General features: G+C 38.3%; 1 protein-coding gene and 1 long non-coding RNA gene across 3 annotated transcripts; both read left to right on the forward strand.

Annotated features, from left to right (window-relative positions):
- Window positions 1–5,262: 5,262 nt before the first annotated feature.
- Window positions 5,263–14,872, forward strand: LOC109169110. Its single transcript, XR_002052174.1, has 2 exons — window positions 5,263–5,421; window positions 14,677–14,872. It is a non-coding gene; the product is annotated as an uncharacterized LOC109169110 (long non-coding RNA).
- A 14-nt stretch (window positions 14,873–14,886) lies between these two features.
- On the forward strand, window positions 14,887–16,714 carry LOC109169109 (zinc finger BED domain-containing protein RICESLEEPER 2-like). Of its 2 annotated transcripts, none has more exons than XM_019317984.1 (3): window positions 14,887–15,777; window positions 15,854–16,590; window positions 16,665–16,714. In XM_019317984.1, exons 1-3 carry the CDS (start codon window positions 15,234–15,236, stop codon window positions 16,680–16,682), a joined length of 1,299 nt encoding a protein of 432 aa, XP_019173529.1. In that variant the 5' UTR covers window positions 14,887–15,233; the 3' UTR covers window positions 16,683–16,714. The 2 variants fall into 2 exon arrangements, with proteins under 2 accessions (XP_019173529.1, XP_019173530.1); XM_019317985.1 differs by having other exon boundaries at window positions 15,854–16,347; window positions 16,671–16,699.
- Window positions 16,715–17,115: the final 401 nt, after the last annotated feature.

The following is a 17,115-nucleotide window of genomic DNA, read 5'->3' on the forward strand; positions in this document are numbered from 1 at the left end:
CACCCCAAACTAATTTGATTGCTGCCAACTTTGCTCCTAATCTACAGATGGAAGGTACTTACTCTAAACCTTCTAGTTGGATATTAGATAGCGGGGCAACACATCATGTTGTCTGCAAATCTGATATACTGACCAATGCTAAGAGAGTTGAAGGTATGTTTGTTGAATTACCCAATGGTGATAAGATTAAAATTACACATGTTGGTTCTATTTGTGCTGACAGTTTGGTACTAGAGAATGTGTTCTGTGTTCCTGGATTCCACTATAACCTGATTTCTGTTAGTGAATTGATTAGAACTTCCAAGTGCAAACTGCTGCTATATGCTGATTTGTGTGTTATACAGGATCATGAATGTGGGATGATGATTGGATTGGCTAGCCTGCAAAGAGGGTTATATCATCTTGTAAAACCTGATTTTTCTGTTTTCAATAAAGTAGAGCATGTTAAGGCCAATGCCTGTATATCCAGTAGAATTTGGCATGCTAGAGTAGGACAATGTTCCTATGGGAAATTGAAATAGTTACCTCTGTATGACATGGATTTGAAAATAAATAAAGAGGATGTTTGCAATATATGCCACCTAGCCAAGCAAAAAAGGTTGCCCTTCACTACTAGTTCCACTGTTTCCAATGATTGCTTTGATCTTGTGCATATTGATATCTAGGAGCCATATCATACACACTATGTATGGACACAAGTACTTTCTAAGTCTTGTGGATGACTATAGCAGTGCAACATGGGTTTATTTGATGAGAAACAAAGGTGAAGTCAGAACACTGGTTCAGAATTTCTGTACTCTTACTAAGACACGGTTTGGCAAAGTGGCCAAGTGCATAAGAACAGATAATGGACAAGAGTTCAAGATGGGTAGTTTTTACCAAGAGAATGGCATCATTCACCAATCAACATGTGTTTATACACCACAGCAGAATGGTGTAGTTGAGAGAAAACATGGCCACATTCTAGCAGTTGCAAGGGCTCTTTAATTTCAAGCAGGCTTGTCTGAAAGCTTTTGGGGAGATTGCATACTACATGCTGTTTATATCATTAACAAGCTACCTTCAGCAGCATTAAAAGGTCATATCCCACATCAGGTCTTGTTCAAAAAGGCTCCTCAATACTGTCATTTCAAAATTTTTGGGTGTCTAGCTTATGCTGCTGTACAGAAGGGACATCAGAGGAAATTCTTACCTAGAGCTAGAAAGTGCTTGTTTCTTGGATATCCAAATGGGGTAAAGGGATATAAACTTTATGATCTAAACTCTAGGGAAGTGTTTATTTCAAGAGATGTGGTGTTTTATGAAAGCATCTTTCCCTACAAAGTAGCAAGTCAGATGAATGTTCAAGGATCATGTCAAGATCTTATCTTCCCAAGTGATAACAGTAATGTAGAAGAAAATCTGCAAAAGATTGTTCAAAGGGAAGAAACAAGAAGTGGCTGTGGTCCTACAGAATCTGATGATTTTGTACCTGGTCTTGCTCAAGACAATACTGATATAGAACAATCTATTTCACCACAGTCTAATCCAGATCCAAGGACCATTCCATCACAACCACAGTCCAATCCATAACCTAGGAGATCCAGCAGACAGATTTCAAGACCTGGCTATCTCAAGGACTATAACTGCAACTTACCTACTTATGGGACTTCTCCTCATGTCCTATTAGCAGTCCTATCTTACCAAAAGCTATCTCCAAGTTTCAGAACTTTTGCCACCAACATTCTTGAGAGCAAAGAGCCCAAGTCTTACAATGAAGCCATTCAGCATGAGTGTTGGAGGACTGCTATGCAAGCAGAAATAGAGGCTTTGCAGGCCAACAGCACATGGGAATTGACAACACTACCACCCTCCAAGCAACTAATAGGGTGTAGATGGGTTTACAAAGTTAAATACAAACCTGATGGGACAATTGAAAGGTGCAAGGCCAGGTTGGTTGCAAAGGGGTACACTCAAACTTGCGGAATAGACTATGTTGATACTTTCAGTCCAGTGGCCAAGATTACTACTATCAGGGCTTTGCTTGTTGTGGCAGTTGTCAAACAATGGGAGTTGCATCAACTTGATATCAACAATGCATTTCTACATGGAGATCTCCAAGAAGAAGTATATATGATTCTTCCCCGGGTTTTGTTCCTAAGCAGCCTGGACAAGTCTGCAAATTAAAGAGGTCTCTTTATAGCTTGAAGCAGGCAAGTAGACAGTGGAATGCTAGACTGACTACTGAATTAGTCCATATGGGGTTCAAACAAGTAGTATGTGACAATTCATTGTTCACTAGGGGATCAAGCAGAAGTTTTGTTGCATTATTAGTATATGTGGATGATATAGTCTTGGCCAGCATTGACAAGGACCAGATACAGCAGATTAAAGAACACTTGCATACAGTATTTCAGATTAAGGATTTGGGGAAATTAAAATTCTTTCTAGGGTTTGAGGTTGCCAGAAATCACACAGGAATATCTATAACACAAAGGAAATATGCCTTAGATCTGTTGCATCATACATGCTTTCTTGAAAGTAAACCTGTGAGATGTCCCATGGTACAGACAAACAAACTCTCCCGGGATGGTGGTACAGCCCTTGAAGATAACTCCCAATACAGGAAAGTGGTAGGAAAACTCTTGTATTTAACCATCACTAGGCCTGATATCTATTTTGCTGTACAGCAATTATCTCAATTCTTGGATAGCCCCACTACTCTCCACTTGTAGGCAGCTCATAGGGTTTTAAGATACATTAAGAATTGTCATGGACAAGGCTTGTTTTTCCCTGCAAATTCGAAACTCAAAATAAGAGGTTTTGCTGACTCAGATTGGGCAACCTGCCCTGACACAAGAAAGTCTGTGATTGGTTTTTGTGTTTTTTTTAGGAGATGTCCTAATATCTTGGAAGTCTAAGAAAAAAATCACCATTTCAAGGTCATCATCTGAAGCTGAATACAGAGCTCTTGCTCTTGCTACGTGTGAGATGCAGTGGTTGTTCTACCTTCTTGAAGTCCTAGAGGTCTGTTTGAAAGACACAACTGTGTTGTTTTCTGATAGTAAATCTGCCATTGCCATGGCAGAAAATCCTGTCTTTCACGAAAGGACCAAACATATAGAGATCGATTGCCACTTGATAAGGGAAAAGATCCAAAAGGGAGTCATAAAATTGCTGCATGTTCCTACTGAAAGTCAGACAGCAGACATGTTCACCAAGCCTCTACAGCCAATGGTGTTTCAAAAGTTTGTTTCCAAGCTGGGGTTACATTGTATGTACACTCCAGCTTGCGGGGGGGGGGGGGGTATTAGAGGATTAATAACTAATTAGTTTGTTAGTTAATTCTCTTAGAGGTTGGCAATTAGGACAGTTAGATTTCTGTTAGCATAGCATATACACAACACTGTTACATTGCTTGCTTCTGTAAGAGAAAACATCTTGTATCTCCTTCTAAAAGTTCTCAGACTCAGAGTTGAGTAAAATGTTTTTTCTTCTTTCAATTCAGTTTTTGTGATATTCTTCGTGAGAGAAATCAATGTGCCAATTACCTAGTTAATATGGGGCAAGGTAGCCATTGGAGAACAACGGTCCTAGTTCACCCCTGGTGACGTGAGAGACGTCCTGGAGCACAATGTTAAGAACATTGCTATAAGAAGAATTCCTAATTTCAAGGTGCTCTTGGCAGGTTTTGGAGAGTGAAGTGGCAGTCTCAATGATTGTCCTGGTTTACGCATCCTCTCTCCGCCTTTCATCCACCAAAGCCCACCGCTGTTCCGTTTTCACACTCATCACATCTACTCAAATATATCCTCTCTCGCCGAAAACAATATGGAGACTGCCACTTCACTCTCCAAAACCTGCCAAGAGCACCTTGAAATTAGGAATTCGACTGCAAAAGATTTCCAAAAAAAAAAATTGAAAAAAGTCCCAAACTAATAATAGAGAAACCCCAAATCTGCAGAAGCAGAGAGAGAGAGAGGGGGAGGGAGAGAGAGAGAGAGTGTGTGTGTGTGTGGGGGGGGGGGGGGGTTTAATCATTTGATTTTCTCAACGATGTCGGAGACAATCTTATCTATGTTGAGGGCTTTCATGGGTGCAAATGGTCTCTTCATATTCAGAAGGCTGGTGAACTTCTCCCCATTTTCTCCGCGGATCTCGAAGCATCCCCGCCAGGGCTTTTCCGGGTTGACCACCACGTTCACGTCGGCGAAGCCTTTCTCCATCCCCTCCTTCACCGTCAAAGCCCGAGTCTTGAACGAGTTGCACTGCTTGCAATGCTCTATCACGATGGTCTTCCCATCCCCCCGACTAGCAATGAACTGAGAACCAGACCAGCGATGGTGGAGGGGAAGATGACAAGTAATTGCCATGCCTGAGCAGAAACTTCGGTAGGTTTTGGGATGACAAATAGAACCAGAAGCCCAACAGAAACAGAAATAATCAAAGGAATAATCTTTGCGCCTTGCGGCTCCCGCTTTGGCTCAGTGGTGGTGGAGATGTTATCCCCGGAGGATGAGAAACACGTGGCAAGTGATGGGCCTTTCGAAATTGGCTTGGAAAGGGTGGAAATAAGCGGTTTATGTTTGAGTATAGGAAGTTTAGGCGCGGAAAGAGATGAAATTGGGCGAAGAACGGTAATTGTGGCGGGGAGGTTGGAAGGTAGAGAAATAGAGGGACGTGGTCGGAAACAATAGAAGTAGATAGGAGAAAAGGAAGTGGGTGAAGATGGAGAGTGAAATGACAGTCTCCATATTGTTTCCGGCGAGAGAGAAGATATTTGAGCAGAGGTGATGAGTGTGAAAACGGGCGCAGCGGTGGGCTTTGGTGGATGAAAGGCGGAGAGATGAGATGTTGCATTGCTCTGTTTTTCATTTTGGCACTCACAGTCATTCTTCTATAATTTTCTGCACATTCGCCGGTAGTGCTAAGGAAATGAGGAAGAAGAAAGAAGCTAATGAAATGACCATTTTAACCCATACACTAACACCTAACTAACTGAAGGTTGACGGAAAGACCAATACTGGAACAAATTTAATAGTTAAGGGTCTATTCTGTCCAAATTAAAAGACAAGGACTAATTTTGAAAAATTACAATAGTCGGAGGACCATGACTGGAATTAACTCAAACTAAAATCCTTTAATCCTTTAATAATTTAAAATTAAATTTCAAACCCCAGCCCCAAATACCTAATCCCTAATTCTCTGCCCTTCTATCGTTTCTCCAAGCCCCAACTCAGACGAAGACGACAACTGCCGAGTTCCGACCACAAAGCTGCTGCCGACGACGAAGCTGCTGCCGACGACACCAGAAGACTCAGCGTCTCCTCTCCGGTCTCCGCCTCCGCCCTTGCCGACGACGAAGCTGCTGCCCGGTCTCCGCCTCAGCCCCTGCCGATGACGAAATTGCTGACTCTGAACTTAGCCTCCCAATGAACCAAGGTAGCGCCTCCTGGATTACTCTGGTATATTTCATGGATTTGTTTTGTTTTTGTTTTTATTTTTATTTTTTCAAATTTTAGTATCTGTTATTATCTATCCTGTGTTTATTTTTTTGTAAACACAGAGAGTGTAGTGTTTGTTTGTTCCTCAAAGAACATAATGTATTCACCTGTTGAGGATGCCGGAAGAAGTTGCCAAAGCCTGTGTTTTTTTTTTGGTCTTTTTGGTTTCGTTCCATTCTCATTGCACTGTTGGAGGTGCAAGAGGTTGTTTTTGGTCTCTTCTGCGTAATTCTATTGTTTGAGCTTTGAGGAGCAATAAGAGTAAATTCTCTTGTTTTCTAACTTTTTCCCTTTTAAGATGGTGTCTGGCCATTGCTGTTATCTTCACTTTCATTTTTTTTAAAAATCATTTTTTTCCTGTGAAATTGCCTTCTGTTTGATGTGATTCTGTAAAAAGGGAAAAGTAATACCTTGCAAATCTTTTATCTGCAATATCTGATTACATATGCAATCTGTAGAGAAAGAAGCCTGACTAATCTTCATTTGGTTCCCATTGTTCATGTAGGGGGTAAGTAAATCAATCAATTTCTACATTTACTCTTCCTTGCTGAAATTAAGATAGATGATGGATTCGTGTATGTTGAAACTGGAGATGTGACACAATAAAATTATAATGCAGTTCGGGCAAACAACCCTAAACTGCGAGGCACTTCTCGAATTGAGAATTTTCCTAAATCCACTAAAAGCTTGATATTTAAAGTACACTTGGTTTAAGGAACGGGGATTACACAATATGATATCCTATCAAATTATTGTAACCTAAACACTTGTACTACTTTTCAAGGGAATTTTGGTATCTCTTCTCAATGACTCTCGTGCTCACAGTTAGGTGTTGAAAGCGTAAGTTCTTGTGATTGAGAGTGACTTCTTTTATAGGATCAGATATCCTTAGCTTGTGTATGAATAGGTTTGTTAATCCTAATCATAGTTGGATTATAATACCCAGTATGATTAGGACATGGTTTTTGCACTTAACATTTTGACAATTCACTTGAGGTCAACACTCTCCCCCTTTGTCAAACTTTTGCAAAAACCTAGATCCCTTAGACTTGGTTCTTGACTTGTTGTCTCCCCCTTAGTTTGATCCTTGTCTTGATGTGTCATTTTTCTTGTCATCTCCCTAGATCAGAGTTGAAGCTATAGTTGACTCTAGGGTAATCTAAACATCCATAAATATGGTTCATTCCAGATGGATCAAAACATCAAAGTATCCACCATCTGAAGTTATAGTAGATGGATCATGGCATCAACACAGAACCTAGAGAGTGCCAAAAATGATCAAAAACTGTTTGCATTAGAACACCTGAAATCTGTTTAAAACAGAACACCTGAAAGTGTCAAGAACATATCAAAACATCCATAATTTTTCAGATGGATCAAGACATCAAGAGCAGAACCTTGAGAGTGTCAAGAGTAGATCAAAACAGATTTCATCAAAACAGAAACTGTGAACAGGTCAAAACAGTTTTCATCAAAGAACACCTGAAATCTTGAGAGTGTCAAGAACAGATCAAAAATATCCACGACTGTTTGCATCAAAACAGAACACCTGAAATCTTGAGAGTGTCAAGAACAGATCAAAACATCCACAATTTTTCTCCCCCTTTTTGCTAAACGTTTGAGAATGTTCAGGCTGATTTTTCACTACTTTCTTCTTCATTTTCTTGGCCATTTTCTTCATTATCTTCTTGGTCTTCTTCTTCATTTTCTTCTTCTTCTTCTTGGCCATGACTGCCACTGTCTCCTTCTTCAACTTCTTGATTATCATCTTCATTACCTGCTTTTAGGGCTGTTAACCATTGTAGTATCTCTGCTCTTTCTTCTTTGATCCCCATGTGTTTTCGTAGTAATTGTTTTTCTGAATCATCTAGTTCTTTTAACCTTTTTTCGAAGTATCTGACTAGTGTTTGTTGATCTGTTGGATTATCTGCTGGAACTGAGGTTTTGAGGTCGTTTTGGTGTGTTCCTCTCTTTAGTTTAATGGTTGTGTTCAAGGTTTTGACTTGAACTTTTGTTCCTTGCGATTTTAACCCTTGCTTGGCTAGAATGGAGTTGATGAGATTCGGAAAGATTAGTAGGGCTTTTGAGTCTCTATTTTCTGCATAGTGTACAATCTGTGAGTGAATAATAGCTCCAAGGTTGATTTTGATCCCCTTCCCTATTTTGTAGAGTAGTTCTGCTAGGCTCCATTTGACTGTAGACTCATGTCGTGATAGCATCCAATTGGCGAGAGCAATCTTCTGTAGTATAGCATACTTGCAAGTTAGGGATGCAGCTTTGATTTTGTTTTTATCAAAACTCACATTTCCGGCTGTAAGTTCACTGGCTACCTGCTCACTTTCTAGTTGAATATTTTAGCCCCCTGAAGGTGTTCCTAGGTGTTCATTGATGATTTCAGGACTGAACACATAGAATTTTCCTCTTAGATAGATTTTTCCAAACATTGGATCAGTGGGATTTGTTGTAGCTTTGGTAAGGTTACTATAAAATTCCTTGATAGCTTGCTCCTCATAGGGGTATATATTCATGACTGACCCTAGAAGTTGATTTTTGGTTAGGGCATCAGATATTTGTTCATGATTTTCCAGCTTTTCTAGTTCTAGAAGTTTCTGATTGATGATGCTTTTCTCCACAAGTTTATTCCATCCTTTGGAATTTTCCCTAGTCAGAAATTTTGGACTATAGGGCTTTGGCAGTTTTGACAGGTCATCACAACTAATAATCTTTTGTTTCCCTTTCTCCTTGGCAGTTAGTTTCCTTCTTTTTCCTTCTGTGGGTTTTGTTACTAATTCTGTGTCATCAGGTATCCATTCATCTTCTTCCTCTGTGTTTTTTTCTTTCTATTTCTTAGTATTGTCTTTTCTTGGAGGAGGTATGTTGGGGGTTCCTCGGGGGGGGGGGGGGGGGGGTCTAGCCGAAACTGGAAAATCATTAGGCCTCTTTGCTCTAGGATCTGCCCCTTCGTAGGGGTCAGATCGTTTCCTTCTCCTCTGTTCTCGGTCGGACAGAGGGTGGTGTGGAGGTGAGGGTTCAACATTGGGATTTTCTTCCTCTTCGTGAGTACAATGAACATTGTCTCTAGTTTCATCCATAGTGGGTGAAGAAATTGTGAAATCTCCATGTAAATCTATTGTAAGATTACCTGGACTAGGGTTTCGAATTTCTTGGATTTCTTCGAACGGTACTTGTGAGATGGGGACCGGGTCCATGATGACGGTGGAGGCTTCTTCTTCTTCAATGCGTACCGGGTTGGATGGAACTCCGGTGCCGGCGAACTATTGAGCTGTTCCTTTCCGGGGTATCTTCCCTTGCCTTTGGTTTCTTGTCCGCACCATTTTTGCTTTGTATGTGAGATGTGGAAGATGATCGTGGGTGATTAATCGATTGTGTGAGAAGAGTGATTTGGGGATTGTCTGAAAATGGACCGGGTTGTGAATTAAGCTGCTGACAACTTATGTTGGGCCTTTTTGTCTCCAATGGGCTTGGTAAACTGAGTATTGCTAGGCCGGAATATGGTATGGACCCTTTTTTTTTTAAATATATATATATGAATATCTATATAAAGAATGACTTGCCCATGTGTTTGATCACAATGTGCACAGTCCTATTTCGACTCTTAGTTTAGCGTATCTATTCCCATCAAGTGCCTTTGTTAGTATATCTGCAAGTTGATTTTCTGTGTTGATATGTGTGAGATTGATAATTTTGTTTTCTACTAATTCTCTTACGAAATGATGTCTGATGTCGATGTGTTTTGTTCTTGAGTGTTGCACTGGATTTTTGGAGATGTCTATTGCACTTTTGTTATCACAGTGTATGGTCATAGTTGTTTGATGTATTCCATAATCTTCTAGCATTTGTTTCATCCAAAGTAACTGTGTACAGCAGCTCCCGGCTGCAATGTATTCTGCCTCGGCTGTTGACAATGATATAGAGCTTTGTTTTTTGCTTATCCAAGATACGAGATTCGTTCCTAGAAAGAAACAACCTCCTGAGGTGCTTTTTCTGTCATCTAGGTTTCCTGCCCAATCGGCATCACAATAAGCTGATAGATGGTGATTGGTATCAAAGGAATACCATAATCCTAATTCGGTGGTTCCTTTAACGTATTTAATGACTCTTTTTACTGCTTTTAAATGTTGTTCAGTAGGATTTGCTTGATATCTTGCGCATATTCCTACTCCAAAGCTTAGATCTGGTCTACTAGCAGTTAGATAGAGTAGTCCTCCTAGCATACTTCGATATAGGGTTTGCTCAACTTGTTTACCCTCTATGTCTTTTGTGATTCTTTCTGTTGTTGGAACTGGTGTTCTGACAACTTTACTTTCTTCTAGTCCGAACCTCTTAACTAGGTTTTTTGCATATTTGCTTTGTGATATGAAGGTCCCACTGTCTTGTTGTTTGATTTGTAGACCTAGGAAATAGGTTAGTTCTCCAACCATGCTCATCTCAAATTCTCCTTCCATGTTGGTGATGAATTGATTTTTGTGCTTCTCAAGTGTTGATCCAAATACTATGTCATCAACATAGATTTGGGCAATTACTATGTCTTGGCCATAGTGTTTGACGAACAGAGTTTTGTCCACGCTACCTCTTCTGTATCCCGTTTTGATTAGAAACTCTGTGAGACGTTCGTACCATGCTCGTGGTGCTTGTTTTAGACCATACAGTGCCTTGTTGAGTTTATAAACACTTTGTGGAAAATGGGGGTCTTCAAACCCTTTTGGTTGGGCAACATAGACCTCTTCTTTTAGACATCCATTTAAGAATGCCGTCTTTACGTCCATTTGGTAGAGTTTTATCTTGAGAATGCAGGCTACTGCTATGAGAAGCCGGATTGATTCAATCCTGGCCACTGGAGCGAATGTTTCCTCAAAATCTGTCCCTTCAACTTGGGTGTATCCTTGTGCTACTAGTCGGGCTTTGTTTCGTATAACGTTCCCTGGTTCGTCTGTTTTATTTTTGTAGATCCATTTTGTCCCTATGATATTGGCATTCTCTGGTTTAGTGACTAACTGCCAAACGTTGTTTCTTTCAAACTGTTGTAATTCCTCATGCATGGCTCCTACCCAAAATTCATCTTTTAATGCTTCCGTAATGTTTTTGGGTTCAATTTTTGAGGTGTAGCAGTAGTCATAGTCTCCTTCTTCCATTTTTTGATAGTCTCGTTTCTTTCCTCTAGTTCTAATTCCTTCATTTAGTCCTCCTATAATGTTTTCTATTGGATGATTTTTCTGTACCCTGGTCTCATCAGTGGTGAGGATTTCTATCTTTTCTTCAGGATCTACAACTTCTTCTTTTTCTAATGATTCTGATTTAGAATTCTGGTTATGCGATGTTGGAACTGTTGTTTCAACAACAGTTATCTCTTCATCATTTGTGGGGGAATCTTCTGTTGTGTCATTGACCACCACATTGATAGACTCCATGACAGTGTCTGTCCTAAGGTTATATACTCGATATGCCCTGCTGTTTGAGGAGTATCCTAAGAAGATCCCTTCATCTCCTTTGATATCAAACTTTCCCAATGGTTCTCTATCTTTTAGAATATAACATTTGCTTCCAAACACATGTGTGTGTTTTAAATTTGGTGTTCTTCCTTTCCAGATTTGATATGGTGTCATGTTAGTTTCTTTTCGAATGAATACTCGGTTTATCAAGTAACATGTTGTGTTAACTGCTTCTGCCCAGAATTTTGATGGAAGTCTTTTGTGATTTAAGAGGACTCTTGCCATTTCTTGGATGGTTCGATTCTTTCGTTCAACTACCCCATTTTGTTGGGGTGTTTTTGGTGCGGAGAATTCATGATGGATTCCATTTTCTATGCAGTATTCCTTGAATTTTGAATTCTCGAATTCCCTTCCATGGTCACTTCTTAGGCGAATGATTTTTCCTATTCTTCCATCCTTTTCATTCTGAATTTTGATAATGAGAGTCTTGAATGTTGTAAATGCTTCATATTTTTCTTTAAGAAAGTTTACCCACGTGAATCGTGAGTAGTCATCAACTGTTACATAGACATACCTTTTTCCTCCTATGCTTTCTGTCTGAGTTGGTCCAAACAAGTCCATGTGAAGTAGTTCTAGTATTCTAGAAGTGTATATTCCTGAGGTCTTCTTATGGACTATTCGGGTTATTTTGTTTTCAAGGCATGCATCACATTTTTTGTTTTCATCTATGTCAAGTGTTGGAACTCCTCGATAGACTCCCTTCTTTAAACCCTTCTTCATGTCATGAAAGTTTATGTGACCCATCCGTTGGTGCCATAGTTGTGTTTGATTGATGGTTGTCTGTAGGCAAGATAGATCACCGTCCCATATGTAGCATTTATTTGTGGATTTTCTTCCGATCATAACACATTCATGATTATGATTGAGAACATTGCAGCTATCTTTTGTGAATTCCACTTTAAGTTCATCTTCACATAGTTGACTTATGCTAATCAGGTTTGCTTTTAACCCTTGTACTAAGAAGACTTTTGACAGTTTTGGCAGTCCGTGTACATTCAGGATTCCATTTGCAATAATTTTTCCTTTTCCTCCATCTCCAAAGGTAACATATCCTTCATCTTTATAGTGTATGTTCTCTAAATTTTCTGGATTTCCAGTCATATGCCTGGAACATCCACTGTCAAAATACCATATATCTTGCTCCTTGTTTGTTTTGGAAGTGTATGCGACATTTTGGTCTTTTCTTACCCAGACTTTCTTGCTATTATTTCTGTTGTGTGGTAGCCATACTCGGTTGTTTTGTCTGTAGTAACAGTCATTTTGTCTTTTGTAACAATGTGCTTTGATGTGTCTTAGTTTGTGACAATAGTAGCACCTTATTCTTCTTCGATGTCGGAAGTGCTGTTGCGACACTTCCTGTATTTCAGATTGGTTATTCTCACTGGTGTCCGTACTTGGAGTCCCGGGTCTTTCGGTAAGCTCCTTAATTTCTTGTAGCAGTTTTGTTTCTCTGTTCTTGAGGTCTAGTAGTTCGTTCTGGGTTTCTTTGTATTGTTTCTCTACTCGCTCTTTTTCATTCTTTAAATAGTGATTATCTTCCATGAGTTCCTAATTTTTCTTGATGATTTGCTCCCATTTGGCATTTAGTTGAGTGTATGCCTCTAGTAACTCTTGCATGTCATCGCTTTTGTTGTCTTCATGGCTAGCAGTAAAGGCTACGAAGTTCGTGTTGTTATCATCTTCTTCACTATCTGAGTCATCACTCAGAGTTGTTATATATGTTTTATTTTTCCTTTTCAAGTATGTGGCGCATTCTGATTGAATGTGTCCAAAGCCTTTGCACTCATAGCACTGTATTCCTTCCGTAATTGTATTATCTCTTCTCTTTGGATTGGATGGTTTTTGATTCGTAGAATTTCCTTGGCTGTTTTGAAAATTTTTATTCCTGGACTTGTTAAACTTTTTGAGAACTCGGTTAAAATTCTTTGTCAATAGGGCGATTGACTGCTCCAAGGTTTCTGAATCAGTTTCTGAGTTCTCTTCTTTTCTGGATTGTAGTGCTATTCCTTTACCATTGTTTTTCTGGCTTTGTAACATCTCAAGTTCATAGGTTTGAAGATTTCCTATTAGGTCACTAAGTTTGTATGTGTTCAGATCTTTATTTTCTTGGATAGCGGTGACCTTCATTTGGAATCTCCCAGGTAGTGAACGGAGTACCTTTTTGACGATTCTATGTTCGGGTATAGGTTCGCCTAGGTTGAATGCATCTCCGGATATGCTTAAAACTCTGGCACTGAATTGGGTGATGTTTTCTTCCTCCTCCATTTTCAGGTTTTCAAACTCAGTTTGTATCATCTGAAGCTTAGATTGTCTTACAGTTGTGTTTCCCTCATGATGATCGCACAATATACCCCATGCAATTTTGGCTATGCGAGTTGATGCGATTAGCTTAAATGTGTCTTCGCTTACCGCTCCATATATTGCATTCATAGCTTTTGAGTTAAAGTCATATTCTGTTCTTTCTTCTTCACTCCAGTCAACTCTAGGTTTTGTATTTCCTTTGTCATCGACTGGAGTTTTCCATTCGTTTTCTATTGCATTCTAGACGCCTTCTCCTTGTGCTAGAATGTATATCTGCATTCGAGCTTTCCAGTAGGAGAAGTTTGTGCCAAGTAGAGCCGGTGGTCTATTGTTTGAAAGACCTTCTCTTGGGAACTCCATTTGGATCCTGCTAATAACTTGAGCAGACCTGCTTTGATACCAATTGAAATTAAGATACATGATGGATTCGTGTATGTTGAAACTGGAGATGTGACACAATAAACTTATAACGCAGTTCGGGCAAACAACCCTAAACTACGAGGCACTTCTCGAATTGAGAATTTGCCTAAATCCACTAAAAGCTTGATATTTAAAGTACACTTGGTTTAAGGAACGGGGATTACACAATATGATATCCTATCAAATTATTGTAACCTAAACACTTGTACTACTTTTCAAGGGAATTTTGGTATCTCTTCTCAATGACTCTCGTGCTCACAGTTAGGTGTTGAAAGCGTAAGTTCTTGTGATTGAGAGTGACTTCTTTTATAGGATCAGATATCCTTAGCTTGTGTATGAATAGGTTTGTTAATCCTAATCATAGTTGGATTATAATACCCAGTATGATTAGGACATGGTTTTTGCACTTAACATTTTGACAATTCACCTGAGGTCAACACTTGCCTTGAACTAAACTTCAGGTTTATGTCCAATTTATTTATAACAGAAATCAGCAATTGTATTTGTTTGGAAAGATTGAGAACTTTTAAGCACTTAGTAAGTGTTAGGAAAGAAGAGCAATCTTCAAGATGCTGAAAACTATTTGGAAAAACAAATGTCCTAATCTTTCCAACATAGGCATCAAAATACAAATTTTTGCATCAAAATTGCATTGCAAACAATACAAGAGAAGATGCTAAGGATATCAGGGGAAAGAAATGTCCAACAGTATATGAACATAATATTTGCTGCATTGTCATCATAAAATATAAAAATTAATGAATTTGATTTATGATATTGATCCAGTTCAAAAGGCTCCAATTCATAATTTGCAATATGCTAATTTGTTTCATTTTGGATATTGCATTCACAATGGATTAACATAGGGTAGGAACCATACTAGGATGATGATTAATATGTTATGGTTGTTAGGTATGATTATGTTGGGTTGACTAACTGATTTCGTTATTGTTTTTCATTAGTCATGTCTACAGAGAATTCATCTATCTCGCAAAATTCATACACTTCAAGTAGTGTGGTTGGTGAAAGCAATGAAACTAATAATGAAGTGCAAGAACAAAATGAAGGATTTGAAAGCGTAGAATTACATTCAGATGGTCATGACACACAACAAAATGAAGAAATAGAAAAACAACAAGAGTTTCAAACTTACAAGAGAAGAAAGACCTCAGGTGACATGGAACTAATGAGGGAGTCTGCTGCTCATTGGATCATGATGCATGAACATCCATTTACCATTTTGGAGGAAGTAGGATTTAACCTCATGATGAAAAGTGGAATGCCCGAGTGGAAAAATATTAGTAGAAACACAAGCAAATCAGATTGTTTAAAGGTTTATGAGATTGAAAAGAAGAAGTTGAAGAACAATCTTAAATGTGTTAGTAAAGTAAGTTTGACAATAGATTGTTGGAAATCAAAAAATCAGAAGATTGAGTATATGGTTGTTACTGGGCACTGGATTGATTTTTCTTAGAGGTTGCAGAAGAGAGTTTTAAGTTTCATTAACATTCCACCACCGATGGGAGATATTCAGATTTCTGATGCTATATTTAGATGCATGAAAGAGTGGGGCATTGAAAAAAAAGTTTTTACAATTACAGTTGATAATGCTTCAAGTAATGATTCTGCTATTCGGTACATGAAGGATATACTTCAAAGGTCAATAAGTTTGGTATGTGGGGGACGTTTATTTCATGTTCGTTGTTGTGCGCACATTTTGAACTTGTGTGTTCAATATGGATTAGATGAGATTCAACACGCCATTAGTGATGTTAGAGATAGTGTGGAATATGTGAACCGGTCGGAGGCCAGGCGTATACAATTTGCAGACTGTGTGCAACAATTGCAATTGAAAGATAGGAAATTGATTTGTGATTGTAAAACTAGATGGAATTTGACTTTTGAGATGTTAAGTTGTGCACTCAAGTTCAAAGAAGCTTTTAAGATGCTAAAAGATCGTGATCCATTCTTTGACCGCTGTCCATTGGAAGATGATTGGGATAAAGTTGCCAAACTTTGCTCAATTTTAGAGACTTTCTGGACAGCTACTCACATTATTTCAGGTTTTTTTTTTTAACTTGTTTTTTAAATTTGGTTTAGGTTGTGACTTGTGAGTATCTGAATTCAAATTTGTTTCAGGTTGTGAGTACCCTACTTCAAATTTGTTTCTTCATGAAGTTCAAAAAATCAAATCAGCATTGGATAGTCATGTAGATGATGAAGATTCCTTTATTAGGAATTTGGTTAGGAGAATGAAGATGAAGTTTGATAAATATTTGGGAGAGTGTAATTTGTTGATGGCTATAGCTGTTGTCTTTGATCCAACAAAGAAAATGCTTGGAGTTGAATTTTGTTTCTCTAGACTTTATTCTAATGATGAAGCTAAGGAGAATATAGCAAAAGTGAAGGAGATCATCAATATTCTTTATGAAGAGTATGTTGTTGAATCAATGAACAAAAACAATTATGAAAATCCAGGTTCTTCTAACACTTTTGGAAGTCAAGTTAGCCATCAAAGTTCTATATATACTTGGGATGAATTTGATGCATATTGTGCACAAGTTGAAGCTTCAAAGCCTAAAAGATCGGAGCTAGTAGACTATCTAGAAAGTCGACGTCTTAAGACAAATGAGGTTCCTAGCAACTTTTCTTGTTTAGACTGGTGGAAGATGAATAGAATGCATTATCCAATATTGTCAAAAATGGCAGCAGATATTTTAGCTATACCTCTTAGCACCGTGGCTTCAGAAGCAACGTTTAGCGCTGGGGCAAGGATAATTGATTCTTATCATGCATCATTGTTGCCTGAAACGGCACAAGCTTTACTTTGTGGTAGTGATTGGCTTCGACATATACACGGAGTTACTAAAACTAAAGTAAGGTAACTTTTATGTTAAATGATACATTATGTTTTTAATTACATACTTATTTATCTTTTTTCTTTTTTCAGAAAGAGAAATCATACTAAAAAATTTTTCTTCCGATATCCAATTCATGAAAGTAAGTTACATATTTTTTTTTAATTTAATATTCTTGACTTATCTTTTAGTTTTGAATTTCTTAAATTGTGTAAATGTATTGTCACATAACATGTCTGATTATTATGCATATTATGCATATTTTTTTTGCAAATTGAACAGATATTGTTTTGAACTGCTTATCCCGGAAGAAATATCTTGAAATGTGCAAGGAATGAAGAACCACTATTGCAGTGTTGTTGACTTGTAGTTTGATGTGAAGTTGTGAACTTGTTTTGAGTGCTTTGAACATTGAAGTTCGGCCTTTTGAATTTTTTAAAATTTTAAATTATTATTTATATATGGGTACAAGTGCAACAATTTTTATTATTAATGAAAACATGAAGTTAAATAGGAGGAACTCGAGCATAAAATTCAGAGCAA

Source organism: Ipomoea nil, unplaced genomic scaffold (assembly GCF_001879475.1).
Source record: "Ipomoea nil cultivar Tokyo-kokei standard unplaced genomic scaffold, Asagao_1.1 scaffold3251, whole genome shotgun sequence".
In the NCBI taxonomy this organism is placed as follows: Eukaryota; Viridiplantae; Streptophyta; class Magnoliopsida; order Solanales; family Convolvulaceae; genus Ipomoea; species Ipomoea nil.

Coding starts and splice junctions, on each gene's coding strand:
- LOC109169109 (XM_019317984.1), top strand. CDS start 15,234: ATGGGAGATATTCAGATTTCTGATGCTATATTTAGATGCATGAAAGAG. Junction 15,778..15,853: donor AGCTACTCACATTATTTCAG/GTTTTTTTTTTT, acceptor AATTTGTTTCAG/GTTGTGAGTACCCTACTTCA.